Below are 21,384 nucleotides of genomic sequence, written 5' to 3'. Positions count from 1 at the left end.
GATATTAGACTAATATTATTAGTGCACGAACTGTCAAATCGTATGGGTTACTATGGCAACACATTAATAATATTAACCTAATAATACCATTCGAGAAATGTGCCCTAGTTCGTAGACTAATTTTAATTTTAATTTTTAATTTTAAGAGACTTAAGAGTAGGTAAGCGTCATTCTGTGGGTAAGACGTAACATTTCCTTTTATTTAATTTGAACTTAAATCATTATAACACATTCATACGAGCTTTGTTTATAATTCCTTGCTATTTATGTATAATCCGGGTTTTATACATTGTAATAGGATTTGTCGGATTATGACGTCTGAGCCATGCCGACTACCATTTTATCTTGAACTTTAACAGGGATTGTATTAGAAGGTATTATGGGTTATTTTCGCTTGGCTTAAGTGTAGTGTTATCTTGGTTTTAAAGCGATAAGTCTATGGTTTCACGATGACAGGGAAAGGGCTTTGAAATATCAATCCTAGTTATATATTAATGTGGGATTTCTTTAGGTGTTTGTCTCAAGAGAAATTATAGTTATTATATATCAATTAACATTTAGTTTTGTAGTTCATCTATTTTATTTTATTTTTGAAGTGTTTGAGTATAGTTTAACTGTCGCCCGCTGTATTTCCGGACCAATACTTACGATCTCTAAACCTTCAAGAAAAGAGCGCACTCCCGTCTGTAATGCAGGCAACTCACTTGCATCACGTCTGATATTGCAAGTATCCATGGGCGTTCTGGGTTCGAATCCCGGTAAGGGCATTTATTTGTGTGATGAGCACAGATATTTGTTCCTGAGTCATGGATGTTTTATATTTATTTAAGTATTTGTATATTATATGTATCGTTGTCTGAGTACCCACAACACAAGCCTTCTTGGCTGGCTTAGTCAATTTGTATAAAAATGTCCCTATAATTTTATTTATTTATTATTATATTTAAATCAACTAGCAAATTCCCAGGAGATTCCACTCAGCAGTTATGGTTGTAGATGGAACTTGGCACAGGCAACACAGTCACCAAAAATGTGATGCTAGTAAAGCGCCATCTCTTGGGAATTTGCAAATAGGTATGTCCAGGGGAATTAGAGACCCAGCTGCATGTTGTAAACCAATTCAACTAAACGGTGGTTGCACCATTGTTCCAACAAGCAAACACACAATCACGCCAGTATACATACAGCCATGCAATCACGACAACGCGTCGGGGGTGGCCACACGCGTAAACAATTAGCCCTGAGGCTGACCAAACGTAGGACAAATATTGTGGTCTAATATACAGGAAACCGCGATTTCACATAATAATATATATTACGACCGGTCTGACCTAGTGGGTAGTGACCCTGCCTATGAAGCCGATGGTCCCGGGTTCAAATCCTGGTAAGGGCATTTATTTGTGTGATGAGCACGAATATTTGATACTGAATCATGGATGTTTATTTATCATATATTATTTATTTATTTAATATAATAATATTATATGACATTATTACACAAATTGACTAAGTTCCATAGTAAAACCAATAAGGCTTGTGTTGTGGGTACTTAGATAACAATGTATAAATAATATATGGATAAATAGGTCCTTAAATACATAGAAAACACTTATGACTCAGGAACAAATATCTGTGCTCATCACACAAATAAATGCCCTTACCAGGATTCGAACCCGGACCATCGGCTTCATAGGGTTACTACCCTCTAGGCCACACAGGTCGTCAAAGCAAGCTACAACCTTTGCAGTATAACACTATATTCATCAGAGGGCTGACCAAACGTAGGACAAACATTGTGGTATAATATACAGGAAACGGCGATTTCATATAACAAACTACAAACTTAGGCAGTATAAAAGTTTATTCACAACAAAGCGTCGGGGGTGGCTCCAAGCGTGAAAAATTTGCCCAGAAGGCTGACCAAACGTAGGGCTAACAATGAGGCCCTGTGTACAGGAGTAAGCGATTTCATTAGATTAATGCAAGTTGGAACAATTAAAAACATGAGACAATGTAACATTTCTTGGCCAAGATTGCACACTATGAGTAGTTATAGTAAGTTGACATAGTGTTAACTGTCAAATAATTAATTTGACCCACAGACAGTACGCAGTTATAATATAGTTGCGCTCATAGTTCATTCGGCATATATTATCATGACTGAAGATGTTGAGGGGTGGCCGTACAGGGGGCCTAGCCAAGTTAACAATAGTTGATATAAAACGCCAATCGAAACTTGAATACGGTATGAAAATACCGTGAAAATATCACGTGACTTTTCGCAGCATCTATCATCCCGATACATATCTATTACATTTACGGTTGAATGAATCTAAAGAGCAGTGAGAAATATAAAACTTTCACCAAAAGTTTCAAAAATCAATGATAAAGCGGAATAACACTCAATCTAGATCCCAAACTATGACCGAAAGACCCAAGTCTTTCTACGGTACCAAACACATGTTGTAAGACAATATAATACAAGCAAAAATCGCTCATGGCCACTACGTCTTGACCAGTGAAACCTGTGTCGAAACGTCGGTAAATAAAGGTAATAAATGAAATTCACTATAGCCCCTGTTAATAAATGATAAAGATAAAGATATTTTATTGAGTTAATAAAAGTGCTTATACTACTTACATTGTGTTAACTTACATAATTTCAATAATACAATGAAATTACAAATGTACAAATGTGATTAAAAAATCGCTCATTTCTCATGACTTGCTCCACTCACCTGCTCTGGTATGCCCAAAGCAATCGACACCTGAACCCGAAACGTGTGTTTCCCTGTATGCTCAGTCAACAAAACGGCCCTTTCGGCCCTAGGCCGGCAACGTGATTAGATACCATTGTTGTGTGTTTTGCTAACGGATATCCCATTGGAATTGCAACATTTCGAAGAGTAAATAGTGCTGATTGAACGTGGGAAGGAAATATATTTAATCGAAATGTAAATAAATATCAGTCATAGAGATTTAGAATATTCGCTCATTACTCGTTCTATGGATGATATGAAATTAATATCAAAGGAAGATGTTAGAATAAATTTAAAAGTAGAAAAATTACTGTCTTGCGTGAGACGAACTCACGGCTTTAGGATCGATACTCCAGCGCTCTGCCATCTGAGCAACCAAGACGTCATCCATAGGCAGCAAATTTTTCCAGCAATATATGGGGGGGGGTATGGGGCGCTGGAGTATCGATCAAGAGGCCGTGAGTTCAAGTCTCACCCAAGACAGTAGTTTTTCCACTTTTACATTTATTGCAGACGTTTCTGCTTGTTAAAAATTAAAGGAAAATGTTATCTTCCTCAATTTGTAATTTGAATCACATAAATAATATCCTTCTATTCGACCCCCAGACAGACATATTTTCACAGAAGGAACCGAGACTCCTAGCCACAGCAACTCGGTATTTGGAGTCGATCTCCATACCCTCGACTACACCGTCATAATATTAGTGTTATTAGTAATTTATATAGTATATAGTAGTAATACAATAATTTGTTATATTTATAAAGTTTATCTGTTTCGTATAGTGTTGTCTTGTTAAACTAAGTTCAGTGTATAGTGTATATCTGTTAGTGTAAGTTAGTTAATAAATAAACAATAAACAATTTAGAGATATCTAGATTTAGCCAATTTTTCTGTATTTTTTTAAATCGAATCCTTTATTACATATCCTATCCCCAAACTATTATCCTCTACCACTTAAGCCAGAAAGTTCGTAAAATACTTTCGCGTACAACACATTTGACAAACCGTTTTAGTTCAGCGGTACCTTTGTTTCAAATCTTACAATGTATAACGTGTAACTCTAATTTATAAGACATTTGGGTGCATGCTCATGGACCAGTCCAGTATGGCAGCTCCAAGGAATGCCGCTGTGTCATTGGGAAGGACACATTTTGTCCCGAAAGTGGAGCGACCGGCCAGCAATCTGGTTTGACGGAAACCTTATTAAATTTTACGTTAAAAAACTTTTCGGCGTACGAGTGCGTTTTTTTTTTAATTATTGAACGAGCACGTATGAAGGTCTACAGTATGAGATTTCAAATTGAATGGTTACAAATTCTGTTGCGGGTCAGAAAATATCAGTAAATAAATAAATAAATATTATAGGACATCATTACACAAATTGACTAAGTCCCACAGTAAGCTCAATAAGGCTTGTGTTGAGGGTACTTAGACAACGATATATATAATATATAAATATTTATAAATACTTAAATACATAGAAAACACCCATGACTCAGGAACAAATATCCATGCTCATCACACGAATACATGCCCTTACCAGGATTTGAACCCGGGACCATCAGCTTCGTAGGCAGGGTCACTACCCACTAGGCCAGACCTGTCGTCAAAATCAAGTCAAAATCAGTAAAAACGACATCCTGTTAATCCTGTCCTACTAACAGAGTTGTGATTGGAATAAAATAAAATTACATATATGAAATTGGATTGAAACTAAGGTACGTCCTCTAACTCACCAGGAATGGACTGTAAGTCATCAAAATCAATTTATGATCCAACAACAGCCAACCGTTGACTCACTCAACAGTTCCCGTAATGGCTAGCTATTAAAATCTCAACCCCCCCGGCAGTTGAACTCAAGTACCTAATCGTGTGAAAACAACGGGCGGCGACTACCTGCCGCCCTAACACTGAGGCGTGAGGGCATGATTATCACTTTCTGTAATGTTTAGACAACTATGGTCATTGCGAAGACTTTTGACACTTTCTAAGACTGATGATAAAGCTACGTGCCTACTTTGCTTATGCATATGCTTCATACCAATACGGCGTGATATTATGGGGAAATGGTAATAATTTTTATTTTATTTAGGCACATTTTTGCAAAATAGCCAATTACATACGTACAATTTTATCGCGAACATTAAATTGGTCCAAAAATATAATTCTTAAAAGTTATAATTTAAACAGTTGAGCCACGTTGCTTGATCGGGTGATTTGAGTTGCAGCAGGTCTCTTGCTCCAGTGTATAAGTGATTATGTGTTCTATGGTTTGGATGTCGTTGCCACATTCACACAACGAGTCTTTCTATCCCCACTTGTTTCAGAAATAAATAAATGCGTGGCGATGGGCGCCAGTGTAATAGTGAATGCTTGAGATTCTGTGAGGCGATGGATGCTAGGTGCTCAACTGTTCCAATTTAATTTGTTAATGTGCCATTATTGTTTTATAATTGTTAATACTTATAATTATTATTGCTGTTAGTCTAAGTTTCGTGACGCATTGATTCAACCGTAATGTCATGTATACATTTTTATCAATAAAATAAATAAAATAATTGTAGCGACTGGAAGAAATTTCTGCGTCTTGAAAAACTACGTATACCATACTGGAATATTTCATGTGTTATCATTAATGCCCCCTTATTGGGAGTCGAGAGCTTTTTTTTTTATACTACGTCGGTGGCAAACAAGCATACGGCCCGCCTGATGGTAAGCAGTCTCCGTAGCCTATGTACGCCTGCAACTCCAGAAGAGTTACATGCGCGTTGCCGACCCTAAACCCGACCCCCACTCGTTGAGCTACTAAGAAAATCACAAAAGTTTAGACTTAAGAGTCAACCGGGTAACTAATGACGTTTAGACAGTGGCCTGCCTCTACCTGCTACCCTTTAACAATGAAGCGTGAAGGACCACAGGATTATGACACTTTGTGGAATGTTTACACTAAGTCAATGGAATTATTATGATTTGAGGATTTTAACAAGCTTTCTTAGCCTTTTTGAATTTACCCTGCTAGTATGACATCTTTCTTTATTCTTCTTTTTATTCATACCCTGTTTTAATAGTTTTCTATCTTAATAAGGCATTCTAACACATTTCATAAGTTTAGCTTAACAACCTAGCTTTGCCCGAACCTGGGTTTCGCTAACGTATAGTTTAATTATTACAAGTGAACATATGTAAGTGAGTTAATTGACTTTTCAATGCGGCTTGATTCTTACCTAGACCGTTAGGTCGATATTTGAACGCATTATTCAGTTTAATTGATTTTCCTATGAATTTATTAAGTACAACACCAAAGCCCGGGACAACAACATAATAGTCAAGGAATCACCGAATAGATAAGCCTTTTCTTTATATAAACAAGCCTGCGTGTCCATACGCCGATAGTGACATTGACGTGCACTTTACTTTGACTGGCGCATTGACAGCAGATCCTTATCAGTTGCGCGGGATTCTATTACCGACTAATTTCTACCGGGTTTTCAATTATTGCTAGTGAAAGCTGGAGCAATGCGGAATGCGAAATGTAGTGTCATTCTAAAGGTGTTTCGATGCTGATTCTAAAGTGCAACTGCTTTGCTTTTGATGTTTTATGGAATGTTTTTATTTTATGGAATTTTATGAAATAACTAGAAGCACTTTGATAGCCAATTATGCGTATGTACATAATTAACTCAGGTACGGTATAGGGGTATGGGAATGAATTAAAACTGACAAGCTATTGCAGGGTGCAAAAAATATTGCAGACTATTATATTTTTGTACTGTGATATGCATTTAGATTTAGAATGTGTAACTACCTAATGATAAAAATAAATACAAGATAAAGATAGTTTATTTCCCAAGTAGGCGTATTAAAATGCGCTTATGAACGTCAAAATAAAGCTCTAATGCTAAATCTCTGTAATATAGATTGGGCAAATAAGAGTGATACACTTTATTGAATTATAGAAACGGAACTTAATCGCGTATTGATTAATTCCCGTTTCTATAATATAATAATATGTAAAAATTCTGAATATTTCAATTCATGTGATACACTTTGTTTTTAAATTTTAATTATATTAACCAATTCAAAAAGTTCTTCGGAGCATTTCCCATTGTGCAGATGGTAGAACATGCAAAGAGAGCCAACGTCTCTCCGAAGGCTAAGAGGTTCTAAGCCGTCAGTAAGTATTTTTTTGTGAACATAGGTTTGAGGAGTATATCAATCCTAAAACGCACAAAGGTACCACTTTATGATGATCTATTGATTTATGAATGGCATTTAATACCACTCTGAAATGTCTAACATATTTCCATCTCAAAATATCAGTTTTAAAGTTGACATTTAACGCCTTGCCTCTGAATATTCCCCAAACGAACTTACATCATTTAACTATAAACACGTCATTATTTTATTTCGTTCCGTGAACGAAATCGGTGAGCAGCCGCCATTGAATGTTATAGGAACCAGATTTCAACCGAACGGATGTGAGCATTCATTGAGTCTGGTTATGAATAATTTGGTATTTTGATAGCGTGAAATTTCATATTTTACTTAAACGAGTAGTGTGGGAGCGTTTTAATTTAAACTGACGGACGGGACGTGGATAATTATAGTGGTCGCGATATGTCTTTAGTTAATATAAAATGCATTTCGATACCATCGCTACGAATTGATATTTGATGGTATAATTTGTCGAGTTTGAACAAAAATAAATCTTTTCAAAGTTAGTCATCAAATTTTTCGTTGCTTTTTAATACAATCTTGATTCTTAATTGATTATTTGTATGTTTAAATAAAAGGGATTAAGGGTTTAGTTTTCATTTCTATTATCTTCTTTCCTTCTTGTTTGTGTGTACCTGTATGTTAACCAGTGCTTTGCGTAATAAATAAAATTACTTAGGCAAGATTTATTGAAATAATTGTTGAGCAGAACCGTAGAGCGTAGCGAGAGCAGATCAGAAACCGTGAAAGCAGATATATGTGTAGTATAATGTTGGGTTACTATATTTGTATAAACACAATTAAGTACCAAGGACTAAGAAAAACAAGTACAATAACAAAACTAAAATTAAGTACGAACTAAAAAAAATTATAAAACTTACACTCACCTATTTTAGGTCCCCTAGATCTGACCCCTGCGGAAGGGTGCCCATAAGGCTGGCAACATTCCCACGCTGAATAGCTATGGCCATTCTTTGGTCTAGGAATGAGCCAGCCCTAGGGTCACCCGTACTATATGAGTACATACAGTGATATACACAACATCCCTATCGTCAGTTATGGAGCCTTTATCTACAATTTAAAATCCTATTATTATATTAAATAGTTACCTAGAACGGAAACCTCTGTACTCACGTTTCGCCCGACTTAGCCCAGACTTCTGAATGACGCTAAAAAGGGGAGAGAATAAATAGTACTATCCTGGAACCTACCGATATAGCTCAACCAGAATAACCGCCTTCGTCTCTCAGCATCTCAACCAACCTATCAACTCTACGCTTAACTAGATAAGGTTCAAATTCAATTGAGTTTTCTCGTATATATGGTGTTCTAAATGGAATAAACGCTTGAATCAGCGGTCCTTACCCTTTGCGAAGTTTTTTTTAGTCGTCGATAAAATAATTGATTGGTTTGTAAGTTCTAATTAAAATGCGGGTCGGTTTGATTGGTGAGAGCATGTTTACGGGACATACACTGCAATTACTCTTTTATTGTCTATATGTATGTAAATAAGTATCTTACCGTACCTCTTACAAATCTCTGCTAAGTTTTGTCTCTGTCTAACATATAGATGTTATGCCAAAATTCGTACAAAAATGATTATCAACGGTTTGTTACATTTGATAAACATTTTTTTATAAAAGTTTGTTAAATCTCGCAAAAAAATTTTAAGAGGCAATAGGAGTGGTCATTTCTCCATGCAAACATACTCGACTGTTTCCTCCGTGGTTTTTGAAGCTAGAGCAATGATTTTTCTAAACAGATTATTATTAATAATATCTGTGTCGGAATGTTTTGCTTTCTTTGTTTTTTTTTTTCTTAAGGCGCTAGTCTATTTCAAATATTCGCAAAAGTGGCCTGTAGGTCGCAAAGAGAAGCATGTTATTCAAAACTGACATCAAAAGCTCCAGCGCTAGCCCAAGAAGCAATGTTTTGCTTGTTGTCCGACACACAGTTCCGACGCATTGGTTAAGTTTTGGAGGAGGAAACAGTCGAGTACGAAACATCTTCTTTTTGTCATTTTTAGTCATAGTCATAGTCATTTATTTTATAAAGCCAATTTACAAGTCAACATTAATAATTAACATCAAATTACTATACAGTAAAATTAATCCTTGCATCACGGTAAAGTTACAAAAAATAACATTAAAATTTTCAATTAATACATAAAAAAAAATAGTCAAGTCACAAATACATTGAAATTACGAAGGACTCTCGCCTAACCTGGTGTTGTCCTTATCGTACTAGTTTTAGGAGCCGCTTCCGTTAGCGAGACGGACATATTCAGCTAAAATATTTCAATGTCAGTTCCCGTATCCTCTTAATGTACGATATTTGGAAAATGTTGATTTTTTACATTTAGTATGCCAGTGGATATAAAAATACCTAACATAGATCTAGATTGTGATCTTTAAACAATTATGGCCGCCTGGTATTGAAAAAATATATTTGTAGCTATTTTTACTACAATTTTTTTTTTTTTAATAGATGAATTAGAAAATGAGTCAACGCCGGGCTCTGACCACAAGTGTTGTTCCTAGTGAAGATCCTCATAACTGATCAAAACATGTCGAGTGATATTCGATGTAAATTAGAGACAAATTATAAATACATTTTTTAACAAAATTTTGTATTAAGAAGAAAGGAGACGGCCGTTTGTCCATACAAACGTAGTACCTATTCTCCTTTCGGCATATTGAAATTATGGAAAATATGTTTACATAATTTGATGCATATTAACCATAGCTATGACGTTGACTTTTGACGTTATTTGATAATTGTAAAAAATGTATGCCGGTGAGTAAAGTTACCAGAGCTCAACGAGGGGAGGGAGGATTGTTAGGGTCGACAACGCGCATGTAACTCCTCTGGAGTTGCAGGCGTACATAGGCTACGGAGACTGCTTACCATCAGGCGGGCCGTATGCTTGTTTGCCACCGATGTAGTATAAAAAAAAACATTCGAAAATATCTAACGTAGGGGCATAGCCGTGACTGGTTATACAACAAATTGTGTCAAAATATTTTCAATAATTTTAATAATCATCCAGAGACGAAAATGAGGTCTACGTTTAAGTACCTATATGAAAAGGTGATTTCGCACGGGTCCTTCATTTGCGTCTTAAGTGTGTGATTAGCACGTAGTTATTTTTACATAGGTATGTACATTTCTTTAGTTATATACGTATGCATGTACCTATACAATCAATTTGCTCATGTTTTTGTCAGAACTTGGCGAAGGACAAAAACTAGACTCGTACAAGAATGAGTCCCTTATATGCCAACTAACTACCTGGCAAGTAGGTAGTGGTTTTGTGCCTATATGGACCTCGGTACAAACAAGAGTTCCACAGACCTAGCCACCGTCATGCCGGCTGTACACACTCGTCGAGAGCCTCTCGCTGAGAGTCCTGGCAACGCTCCGCAGAGCTTCCAGTACATAAATCTTGATTATACAGTCCCACGTCAAAAATTATACGAAATTCGATTGCATTATACGAAAACGATTATACCCGATTTTTCTATTACTTACTTCAAAAACCGACTTGTATTTAGTAAGTGGTAGTGGTAGTAGTGGTAAGTGGTAATCTCTTAATAAGTAGCGCCGAAATAGCACAAAAAAGTAAAACACGTCTCATATATTAACAAACACCCATCATATAGAACACCAAACCGATCAAATGGTGAGTCTAAAGAGAAAAACCACTTAAACCGTCACCGTATCGTACTATCAACTTGAAAATCCGTCTCTGTTTATCCCGTGCTAAAATAGAAATGCAAAATAACCATTCGTGTTTTTTCGTATCCAATTATACCGAACGACTACCTATACATAATACGATAATCAGTTCGATTATACGAAATTCGTATTGAATTATACGATCTGCCAGCTCTGACGCTCCGATCCAATCGCAGAACAGCGCGACGAGACGAGGAAGAGCATGACGAGAAGGAAACAGTGTGTAGACACGTTCTCGGCCTGTCTCGGAGTGTCTCGACGAGTGTGTATTACAGCCCGCAACATACAAGCGAAGTCATGATCTCATTTCAAAAAGACATTCTGGAATTATATGAAATTAAACATAAACATTCACGTAGGTAACATATATCTTTACAGTACATATGGTGCTACTTTACCGCACTAGTGCGAAAATTAGCATATTACGTTACTGTGTCGAACATTTAAAGGGCCATATGTACAGTAAAACGTTGTACGATACATTTGCGGAATAGGTAATTCGCAACTCGTGTCGATTTAAAACACTCCCTTCAGTCGTGTTTTAATTTATCGCAACTCTTTTCGAATTTCCTATTTTTCGCACTTGTATTGTAATGTACTATTGTCTGGTCCTAGTAAGTATTTACTACTATTACTAGGTGGAAGTTATTATTTGCAGTACGTAATATCATTCGATCCGGTTTGTATTGAATATCAAATATGGGACCCATTGTATTAAAGCAATACAAAAGTCAGAAATGACAGTCAAAGTCAAGATCAGAGATGACACGCAACGTCCCTTACACAATAGCACCACACAGTACTATTAGAGGCCACTAATTACCAGTTCGCCGGACGATATCGGCCTGTCAGCTTGTCAGCTTTTGACTGCAACCATAGGTTGGAGCGAGACACAGCGATCGGACCTTTCGTTTCCACCTATGGTTGTCGCTTAAGCCAGTCGCGCAATGTCGTGGCCAGCGCGTTAAGCGGCCCAACTGATTACCAGTTCGCCGGACGATATCGACCTGTCAGTCGCAAAAGCTGATAATCGCGAATAATTGACAGGCCGGTATCGCCCGGATAACTGGTTTTGAGGCGTGAATTGTGATTTTAACCAACACTAATTGCTACAAGTCGTAATCATTTATCGCCAATTTTACAAACTCTACGGTGGTCCGTTTATTTCAGCGCACACGACAATACCGTCTGTATTGTTGTCTATTTTTGTCGCGCGCCAAATCCACAAAGCGTTGTTAGCGCCGTCGTGTCAGGAGCGAGATATGTCGTTTGTCGCGTGGCTAGAGGTATTGTCGACTATTTTTATCGCACGCCGGAATCGGGGCCGGTGAGTCACTGCCATGCGACTTGCAGGATACATGCAACTGTACAAATACAGTGTAAATAGCATATAACGTCACTCGATATAACGATTCACTCCCTAACGTCGACATTTGTTGGTTTACTTAGTATTAATGTCACTCTATACAAGGTGCCCGTGAGCATTGCGAGACATTTTAACTAAGCATTCCTGGTAATATTTAGAAACTAAAATGTCATATAAAATTTTCAGGATTAGGCCGGCCTAGTTTCAGAGATAATAAAATGTTTTTCGAAATCATTCTTTCGCCATAAGTCGGTACAAAACACATTTTTGACTGCGGTTTTGTCACTTTGAGGTCTAGTCTGGACATACCTATTGATTGACAACGAAAAATTAAAAAAAATTATTCGAGAGGCTACCCCCAAATAAAAAGAAAACTTTTTAGTTAATTTTAGGTTATGTGTTTATCAATAAAAATTACGTTTTATGTACAGGAGTGTTCAAAAAAAGGGGAAAAAGAACAAAAAAAAATTTTTTTTTTTTGTCGAATTTCACAAAAAGTCATATAACATTTTTTGCTTCTGTTGCCATCAGGAATGTACCGTTAAAATCTTTCGCGATGCTCATGGGCACCTTGTATAATGAAAACTTGTTCCTTGAGTGTCTCTATACAACGTGTCCCAAAACTCAACGATAAGCCGGCACCAGAGGATGGAGCTGCTTATGATTAGTCGAGAAAAAATAAGGAAAAAAATATATCTCAATTATTTTAGAAATTACAGAAAAAAAATGAAATTCATCGAAAATCGACATCCCTAATGGTATTTTTAACGACCATGTCACAAATATTCAAATATTACTGTTTTTTTTTTTGTTTTTGGAAACTTAAGTAGCCCTGCTATCTAACACAGTTCTTAAAAATACCATAATACATGTAGTTTTTACACAAAAAATAATCAAAATTCATTTTGTCCCTACAATTTTGAAAGATTTTTTCTTACAGTCCACTTTCAATCATCATGGTGTAAAAAAATAGTATCGACACCACTATGGCAATTATTTTCAAAAGTTGACGCAACTAACCAAGATTCCAAAATGGTATAATACTTTAGGAAACCTAGTCACAAAAAAAAACAACGAATTTTTAAACAAGAATCGACATTATTTAATGTTGGCGGTAATCACTTTTACTGTACCCAAAAAAGGATTTTTGTTGTTGAAAAATGTTGAATAAATGCAAAGAAATGGTACCATTTTTTTTTCTTTTTTTTAAATTCAATTCATATATTTTTAAGAACTGTGTTAGATAGCAGGGCTACTTAAGTTTCCAAAAAAAAAAAAAAAAACAGTAATATTTGAATATTTGTGACATGGTCGTTAAAAATACCATTAGGGATGTCGATTTTCGATGAATTTCATTTTTTTTCTGTAATTTCTAAAATAATTGAGATATATTTTTTCCTTATTTTTTCTCGACTAATCATAAGCAGCTCCATCCTCTGGTGCCGGCTTATCGTTGAGTTTTGGGACACGTTGTATAGAGTTAACACTGTAAACTATTTAATAAGGTATAGGTATGCAAACGCGGTAATGTTTCATTTATTGAAAAACAGGATTGGCAAAATTATCTGCCGTGAGGAACATAGGGGTGCAAAGTAATTAGATGCAAATTTTGAGTTGTTTCCTCATTTTGCCTGGTGAAATTAACTTGTAAAAAAACATTTTGAGTGATAAAATTTTAATAGCGTTAATTTGGATTTAATATGTAATGTTTTACAGTTAGTATTTTCCTCGCTTTGGTGTGGTGAAATTTTTTGTGTTTCACTCAGTGGCAAATTTTGTGTAAACCTTGTGCCTTGAGAGCCTCGCAACGCTGAAGTTGGGTTAAACAACAACTTTGCCTGCTTGTAAAACAAATAACTATTGTTCTGTGTGGTTCTAACAATAGAATCTTAAGCGTAATTAATACAAGTTTTTTTTTATACCACGACGTTGGCAAAAAAGCATACGGCCCGCCTGATGGTGAGCAGTCACCGCAGCCTATGGACGCCTGCAACTCCAGAGGTGTTACATTAAATTAAATTAAATACTGTAGACCCTCGGGAAAACCTCGGAAGGGAGTAATTATTGCACTTGCCACCAGTGACATGCGTCTTCTATATAGAATATTTCAGTCCTCAATTTGTAATTTGGATGCCAACTCTACTTGCCATTTACTATATTTGCGATCTGTGTTCTATACTTGCCGCAAAATTAACTGGCCACTGATATCATTATGCTATCTCCTTTACCCTTGTTAAGACCAACCAAGAGTGAAAGAGATGGCATTATGACCTGACTCGCCACTTAGTTTTGCGCCAAGTATAGTTACGTCACCCTCGGACAACTTTACTATAATTATCATCATGACCACAAAAATACGATACTAGAGTCAAAAACTTTTTTGTATGAGTTTTGCGACTTTCCTTTGGACATAAGGGACAGGGACCTCATAAACGAAAGGAGCTTCAAAGCCAAATTTTTGTACCTATTGAACTTATGTTAAAACTTCTACTTCTTTAAATTTGTATGATGATGATGTCTTAATATATCCAAATCGTTAGCGTTTGTAATGTCCACAAAAGGTATTGTGTTTTCACTTCTTCTTAAAGTACCTAAGTTCACAAAACAACCTGTACCAATTTCTCCGGAGGAATCACTGAATCCTGAGTCACAGGCTTTGTCCTAGTTTAGGAAACTGAGGCTCAATCCTAATGGAACTGTTACAAACCTAAAATAAATTTTATTTTGTAATTTAATGTAAGGCTCACATTCCGTATTAGGTTTCAAGTAAATAAAGATATATTTATTAATATTATTTATTTATTTATTACAAAAAAGACACGCTAGCTAAACTTCCAAAAATCTTTACCCCGACTAGGTTTTCGTTAAAGAGGTTCATACTCTTTTTAAGTCGTTTTGTCGTAGAAATGTACGTATATGTCAACCGCGTCACAGCTGATCAGATGATCATTGCTAGACCTTACATCTTTGCAAAGGTTTAAGGCCCAGTAACTTCTTGTTTTCTTTCACTCTCACTGAGCCTTAGCGTGAGCGGGATTTGGTTTGGAAGTGCATACCCATGCTTGCGCAGATATCACGTTTTATAATTTTAACTTTTTGTACGTTTAAATAAATAAAAAGTAATCGATACGTTAGGATGCGGTGGTGGCCGAGTGGATATGACGTCCGACTTTCAATCCGGAGGTCGTGGGTTCAAATCCTGGCTCGTACCAATGAGTTTTTCAGAACTTATGTACGAAATATCATTTGATATTTACCACTAGCTTTTCGGTGAAGGAAAACATCGTGAGGAAACCTGCATACATCTGCGAAGAAATTCAAAGGTGTATGTGAAGTCCCCAATCCGCATTGGGCTAGCGTGGGGACTATAGCCCGAGCCCTCTCGCGCATGAGAGGAGGCCTGTGCCCAGCAGTGGGACGTATATAGGCTGAATTATTATTATATTATTATTATAATCGATACGTTCCCTCAAACATGATATTGCCGATTTATAGAAGCAATTTTCATATTTTTTAAGTGTATTTGAGACCTATGTTTGTGATTTTTTTTCTATCTAGCGAAAGTATAAAACTCAGGATTCGAATCGATACAGTCCCTCGCAAAAGGCCTCAAGATTGCTAATTAGATTTATGGCAGCCGTATTGTGATCCAGAAAAGCTCTACGATTTTTAAAGTATCCGTTTTCTGAACCTACTGCACCTTGTGCCAATATCTAAGCGTTAACAATATAATAGTTATAGAGATTTTTTCAATTGTGATATTTAAGTCTGAAGGAGACATAAGATTGTTCCAAAATGCAACATGACATGATTTGAAGATATACTATCCGCAAACGAAAATGATGACCGAGATCGTATTACCATCTCTTTCACGCCTGCAACGTCTATGAAAGTGTGAATGAGAAGTTTTATGACCCTGGGCGTCAGTTACGTTTGTAGATCGTATAATTTGTTTAATTTGTTCATCTGAATTCCTATAGCAAGTCTTAGAGTCTAAAGTTTAGCCTTTTCTTTATGTTTTAATTTTTTTGTGTTGAGCTTTGTAACCCATTGTAACCTCCAACCGCGGAAAATGGCGAGAAATCGTACAACAAGAAACATCTGCGCCTGATGTCATGAGTTGACCACGACACTGCAATGAGTGCAACGAAAAAGAAGAAAAATTCATTAGGAGCAAGCCGGAGTTTTTAGACTACTTTTTACTCCCTTTCAGTACAGTAACGTCACAGTACTTGCACTAAAAAACTCACTAAACTGATCAATTGATCATCGATAGACCCTACAACTTTATAATAGGGTTTAAAAAGTGTTAATTGTGCCAATGACCGAAGCGTTTACTCGTATGCTCTCGCGCGTGTATTTTTAGTGGCCGCGGGAGATAACAGCTATTGTGCGGAGTTTATGCACGACGGCTCCGATAAAGACACCTTAATGACGATACCCTGCTCTTATGTTGTTATGTAATTGTTTTATAAAAGGCGTTGGAATCACAAGATATCTGATCTCATATAATTTGTTCAGGAGTACCTCAGGGTACCTTTCTTGGTTACATAGTTTATTTGATCATACTGAATTGTATGTTTGCATACCGCTCTTATGTTGTTATGTTGCAATTGTTTTATTTGAGGCGATTAGGAATCACAATATACCTATATGATCTCTGATTTTTTTTCCGGAATACCTCAGGGTACCATTCTTGGGCAGAGATTATTTGATATTCTTAACGTATTGTTTGTTTGCTTATCGCCTTCAAAATATATGAATTTGATGCATTTGGGTATGGAGTACCCCAGGGTACCATTATTGGACACGTCGAATTTATCACACGTAGCGTAAGCAACATAAGATAAATGAAAGAAGAAATGAAACAAGAAAGGAAGAACGAGAGTACTTCATGCGTTTCAACGGTATAATTTAAGCGCTTGTTGTAAATATTATAATGAAAGAAGAAATGAAAGAAGAAGGGAAGAACGAGAGTACTTCATGCATTTCAACGGTATAATTTAAGAGCTTGTTGTAAATATTATAAAGGCTAGTATAATCCTGAATAATATACAAATTAAATAGTTCCATATCATATTTAAGTACTTGTTACATTTAATAACAGAAATACGAGTATAAAATATATGATTCTTGTTTATTGAAATTGTTAAAATTGACATGACATTGTATCAGTAACTGGAAAAATAATTTTCTGGTCATCACTCGGGTACATATCATTGTGGTAGGTAATAGTCTAACCGCTTATTATGAACTCAATACCGCAGCCTATCATAAAGAGGAGATGAAATTTCCAAATTGAATTGAGAATGTTTTGGTTATTACTGGACGTTTACTGACAGTGATATATACCAGGCTTTATACCAGGAATCCGTAAAAAATATAGTCTCTTGGATTATTCGCATTCACCCTATAGGTTAATAGGTACCTCTGCACCAATGCAATTGAACCATAATTCAAAGTGAGTTTTTCGATTTCATTATAAATTTATTAAATCCTTTCCTTAACCTACTTTCTATTTTGTGAATCTCTTTATAACACAGATTCCTTTAGAAAAAGACATACCCCGTTCTTGGAAAATCTTTATCTAGTCAGCATTAGGACAGAACATTATAGGTTTTTAACAGCACATATTGCTTTTAGTAGCAAAGAATATGGGCTGCATGAACAGAAAGCAGAGTACCTATTGTAGAGACAGATACAGTAGTAAACCTTTGTTCAAAACAAAGGTATATACAAAATAAGGAATGCTTCCGTGTATTGAATTAGTACAGTAAGAATCAGGAATTCCCGGCACCGGGGCTGCTTTCATGTAAAAAATATCTTACTAGCATTGTTCCAGCTTTTCATGGCGTCATCATATTTAATCCCGAGTAGACGTAGAAGAGAAAGTTCAGATACTCCGCGTGTGTTCATATACTGTGCGGTTTAAGAGGAATTTCCTCCGGCAGACGCTTCGGCTAAGGAATCAGCTCCCTTCCGAGGTTTTCCCAAGGAGCTACAGTATGGGGTTCTTCAAAACAAAAAAGGAGTGCACATGTTTTTAAATGGTCCATAGGCTACGGCGACTGATTACCATCAGGCGGGCCATATGCTTGTAAAAAAACTCCGGAATCTTCACGATGTTTTCCTTAACCAAAAAGCTTTCTGGTATTTGTTGAACATAAATTCCAAGGAACTAAAGGGTACGAGCCAATTCAAATATATCAACTCCAGCTTACCGCTATACGTACTACCACAATTGCTTCCCTCACGCTTCGCATTATTTTGAAGATGTACTACTCAATGTAAACTCTACTCTGGTGGGAATGACACCCGATAGCGGGCATATCGATTGTATAAACATTACTATAATGGTCGTTGGTCATGATTCTGTTCATTGAAATGGTGGTTTTCTCATGGGAACTCTTCAGTGTACAGTCACAGCACAATATAGACATGCAAGTGAAATTAATAATTAAATTATCTTTTGTTATCTACATATTATTATTTACTGGAGATGAATTGACTTTTTATTTATAGTTTTTATTTTTATTGTTATATTTTCGTAAGTTTTGCCATTGTGAATTTATATGTTGAAGAACAGAGAATTAATTGGAGTCTAACAGGGTAAAGTAGGTAACAACAGGCGGACTTATCGCTAAACAGCGATCTCTTCCAGACAACCTTCAGATAGCGAAACGGCGAATATAGTTTAGTGTACAGGTGGTGCATATATAAAAGAAAAAAAGCATTGCATAATGTGAAAAACAATTAAGACAAAAATAATAATAAAATACATAAACTACAACTACTTATACAATAACTCATACACAAATTACTTAATAATTTAATTTGATTAACCAGACTGCGTCGGTCCGCCAACGCTTGCTCCCGTTGAACTTTCTCGTTATGGAGCGAAACATGTCGAACAATCTTCGCCTTAAAAATACGTAAGTTTACGTTTTAATATATTTAACTAACTTTTTAAACAATAAAACATCACTTTTACAACTTAGATAATGATCGTTTATTATTCAAGTAGGCATATTACAATGCGCTTATGAACGTCAAATAAAGCTACACCAGCTCTAACCCTACACCTCTGCCTCGAGAAGATTTATCCTTACCTGGTTTATTGTGCCGATGTTTCTTCCCCTTCCCAGCAACAGCGACCACCAGCAACAAGCACAATAACAACCTCATTGTCACCACATCACAACACAACTGCCCCTTCCACAGTCGGTTCACACAACAAAATAACCTCCACACTTGACCTGACTCAAAGACTACGAAAACTAACGCATTTTTTCACTAAAACGCACTCGCAAAAGTATATAAGACATTTAACTTACTCATAAATACTAAAATTCATTGCATGGTTGACTAAAATCTATTTTAAATTATTCATAAGTAACTATAACCTAAACACAACGTACGATTGACTTTAAACACACTTAATTTTTACTATTATTCGTTGAATTTAACTTCAACTAACACTAAAATACCGTTTTGTAAACTACACTTCACTTATTTCTTTAATTTCAATTCAAAAACACGAAAGTTTTTAAAAACGCGCGCACGAAATCGTAAATAAAGCTTTTAAAAGCTCACGCGAACGCCTCGAACCGCGGCCAAAGCTCAACTGACTGAACAACTTTAATTTGATTTAAAGTTACATCATACGACTTTATAGAAAATTAAATCTTACACCCTTAAATTAAGGTTTAAAATTAATCAATAGTCACCACACGTGGTTATTACCTCACACAGCGGTCACCGGCCGGGCAAAAAGTTTACTTTTGTGTAAATAATTGTACCTATTACTCTATAATAACACTCGTAAAAAGAACATAATACTTCACCCAGAGTTCATGTTAACCCTCATTATTTTAGACGTATATAGCACACTAATTATACAGTTATTTCTTTGTAAATAGCGCATAATGTAATAAGTTTTGGAGCAAACCAAAAGCTCCCTTTGAGCTTTGTTCCTGTTTAAGTAGTTCCGCTACTCGTCGCTAGATGGCAGTATGCGTCTTGAACAATTAAAACTTGTCGCGCGAAATGTGTGGTATGAACAACATAATATATTACTATGGATTCAGAAAAACCAATTTTGGCTGAAATAGTGGAATAAAAAAACTATGCTCATCCCTCTTTTTAGGGTTGTAATTGTAAATATAAAACGACTCTTGCTAAACTATACATTAAAACGCCCTCTGTGGTGAAAAAGTTCTTTCTCCGTTTTCTTAAAAGCATCTAAAAGTATATATTGCAGTTTTTAAACTGCAAATCTAACACGAGGGGAAGAAAGGAAACAATTCAAGTGGTTGTTTACTCTCTCGTCTCCATCTCCAGTTTTTCCATTTCTAGATAGGCTTAGATGTTATCATATGAAATGAAAAAAAACCGGCCAATAGCATATCAGGCCACTCTCAGTGTAGGGTTACGTAGTTACCATTTATCAAAAGAGGCTGAACGGGGGCTTTAAGTAAGTATTATGTGCATTACAATCAAAAGGGAGTACATATAGGGACGGCTAAAGAATGGAATGCGCTCCCGCCATCTGTATTCCCTGATGAATATGACCTCGGTCTCTTTAAAGCGAGAGTGAATAGGCTAATACGGAACCGGTGAGCTCCATTAGGCCCTGTCTTCACTTTCCATCAGGTGTGACTAGACCCAGTCGCCGATCAGTTTTTAATTAAAAAAAAAATGTACCATTGCAGCGCGTTGTAACTTTTTTACTAAGAAGGGAAGACTTTTTGCGATAGCTCAAAAGCGGCTTAACAGATCATGTTCACTATAATAGTTTCATTGAAGCTTTATTAAGCTTTTCTTTCATATTTTATGGACCCATGATTCAAAAATCAATCGCATCTAAGTATTATGAAAAGTCCAGTCACCGGAATGTTCAGAGTGTGGTAAATTAGAAGATGTCTATCATATCATGATGGAGTGTGTTCGGAACGAGAACAGAAGGAATGATCTTTTGCTCCAAGGCATTAATATTAAGGAGTTGGACGGCTGTAACAGGATTTTAGCTTTCCCTCAATCAAGGGAGGCTAGAGCTCTGTTCAGTATGGTGATGGTGGGCATCCAAAGACGAAAATAATGATCTGTTTAGGTTTTAAATGTTTTAGTGTAATAACACTTCTCGATGTGTACTACTGAGCGGCATCGTCTTTTAGACTAAGCTCGTTAAATAAAGATAAAAAAAAATCTAAGTATTATTTCTTTTTTCGGAGAGATTATTTTCACTTAATCAAATATTGGTCGTAGACCCCCTATTTTAAAAGACCTATCAAAATACACCCCACATA

The 21,384-nt window shown here is 36.1% G+C and overlaps 1 protein-coding gene across 1 annotated transcript in view; it reads right to left on the bottom strand.

The window, feature by feature from the left end:
• LOC133518382 (laminin subunit alpha-2-like) overlaps nucleotides 1–20,134 on the bottom strand; it is a 144,490-nt gene extending 124,356 nt beyond the window's left edge. Inside the window, exon 1 of the mRNA XM_061852057.1 lies at nucleotides 19,189–20,134. Coding sequence (XP_061708041.1) covers nucleotides 19,189–19,264 — 76 coding nt within the window. The 5' untranslated portion in view covers nucleotides 19,265–20,134. The remainder of the gene's footprint in view (nucleotides 1–19,188) is intronic.
• Between the last annotated feature and the right edge of the window lie 1,250 nt (nucleotides 20,135–21,384).

This window comes from Cydia pomonella, chromosome 5, assembly GCF_033807575.1.
Source record: "Cydia pomonella isolate Wapato2018A chromosome 5, ilCydPomo1, whole genome shotgun sequence".
Classification (NCBI taxonomy): domain Eukaryota; kingdom Metazoa; phylum Arthropoda; class Insecta; order Lepidoptera; family Tortricidae; genus Cydia; species Cydia pomonella.
This window is presented reverse-complemented; position numbering and strand designations above follow the sequence as displayed.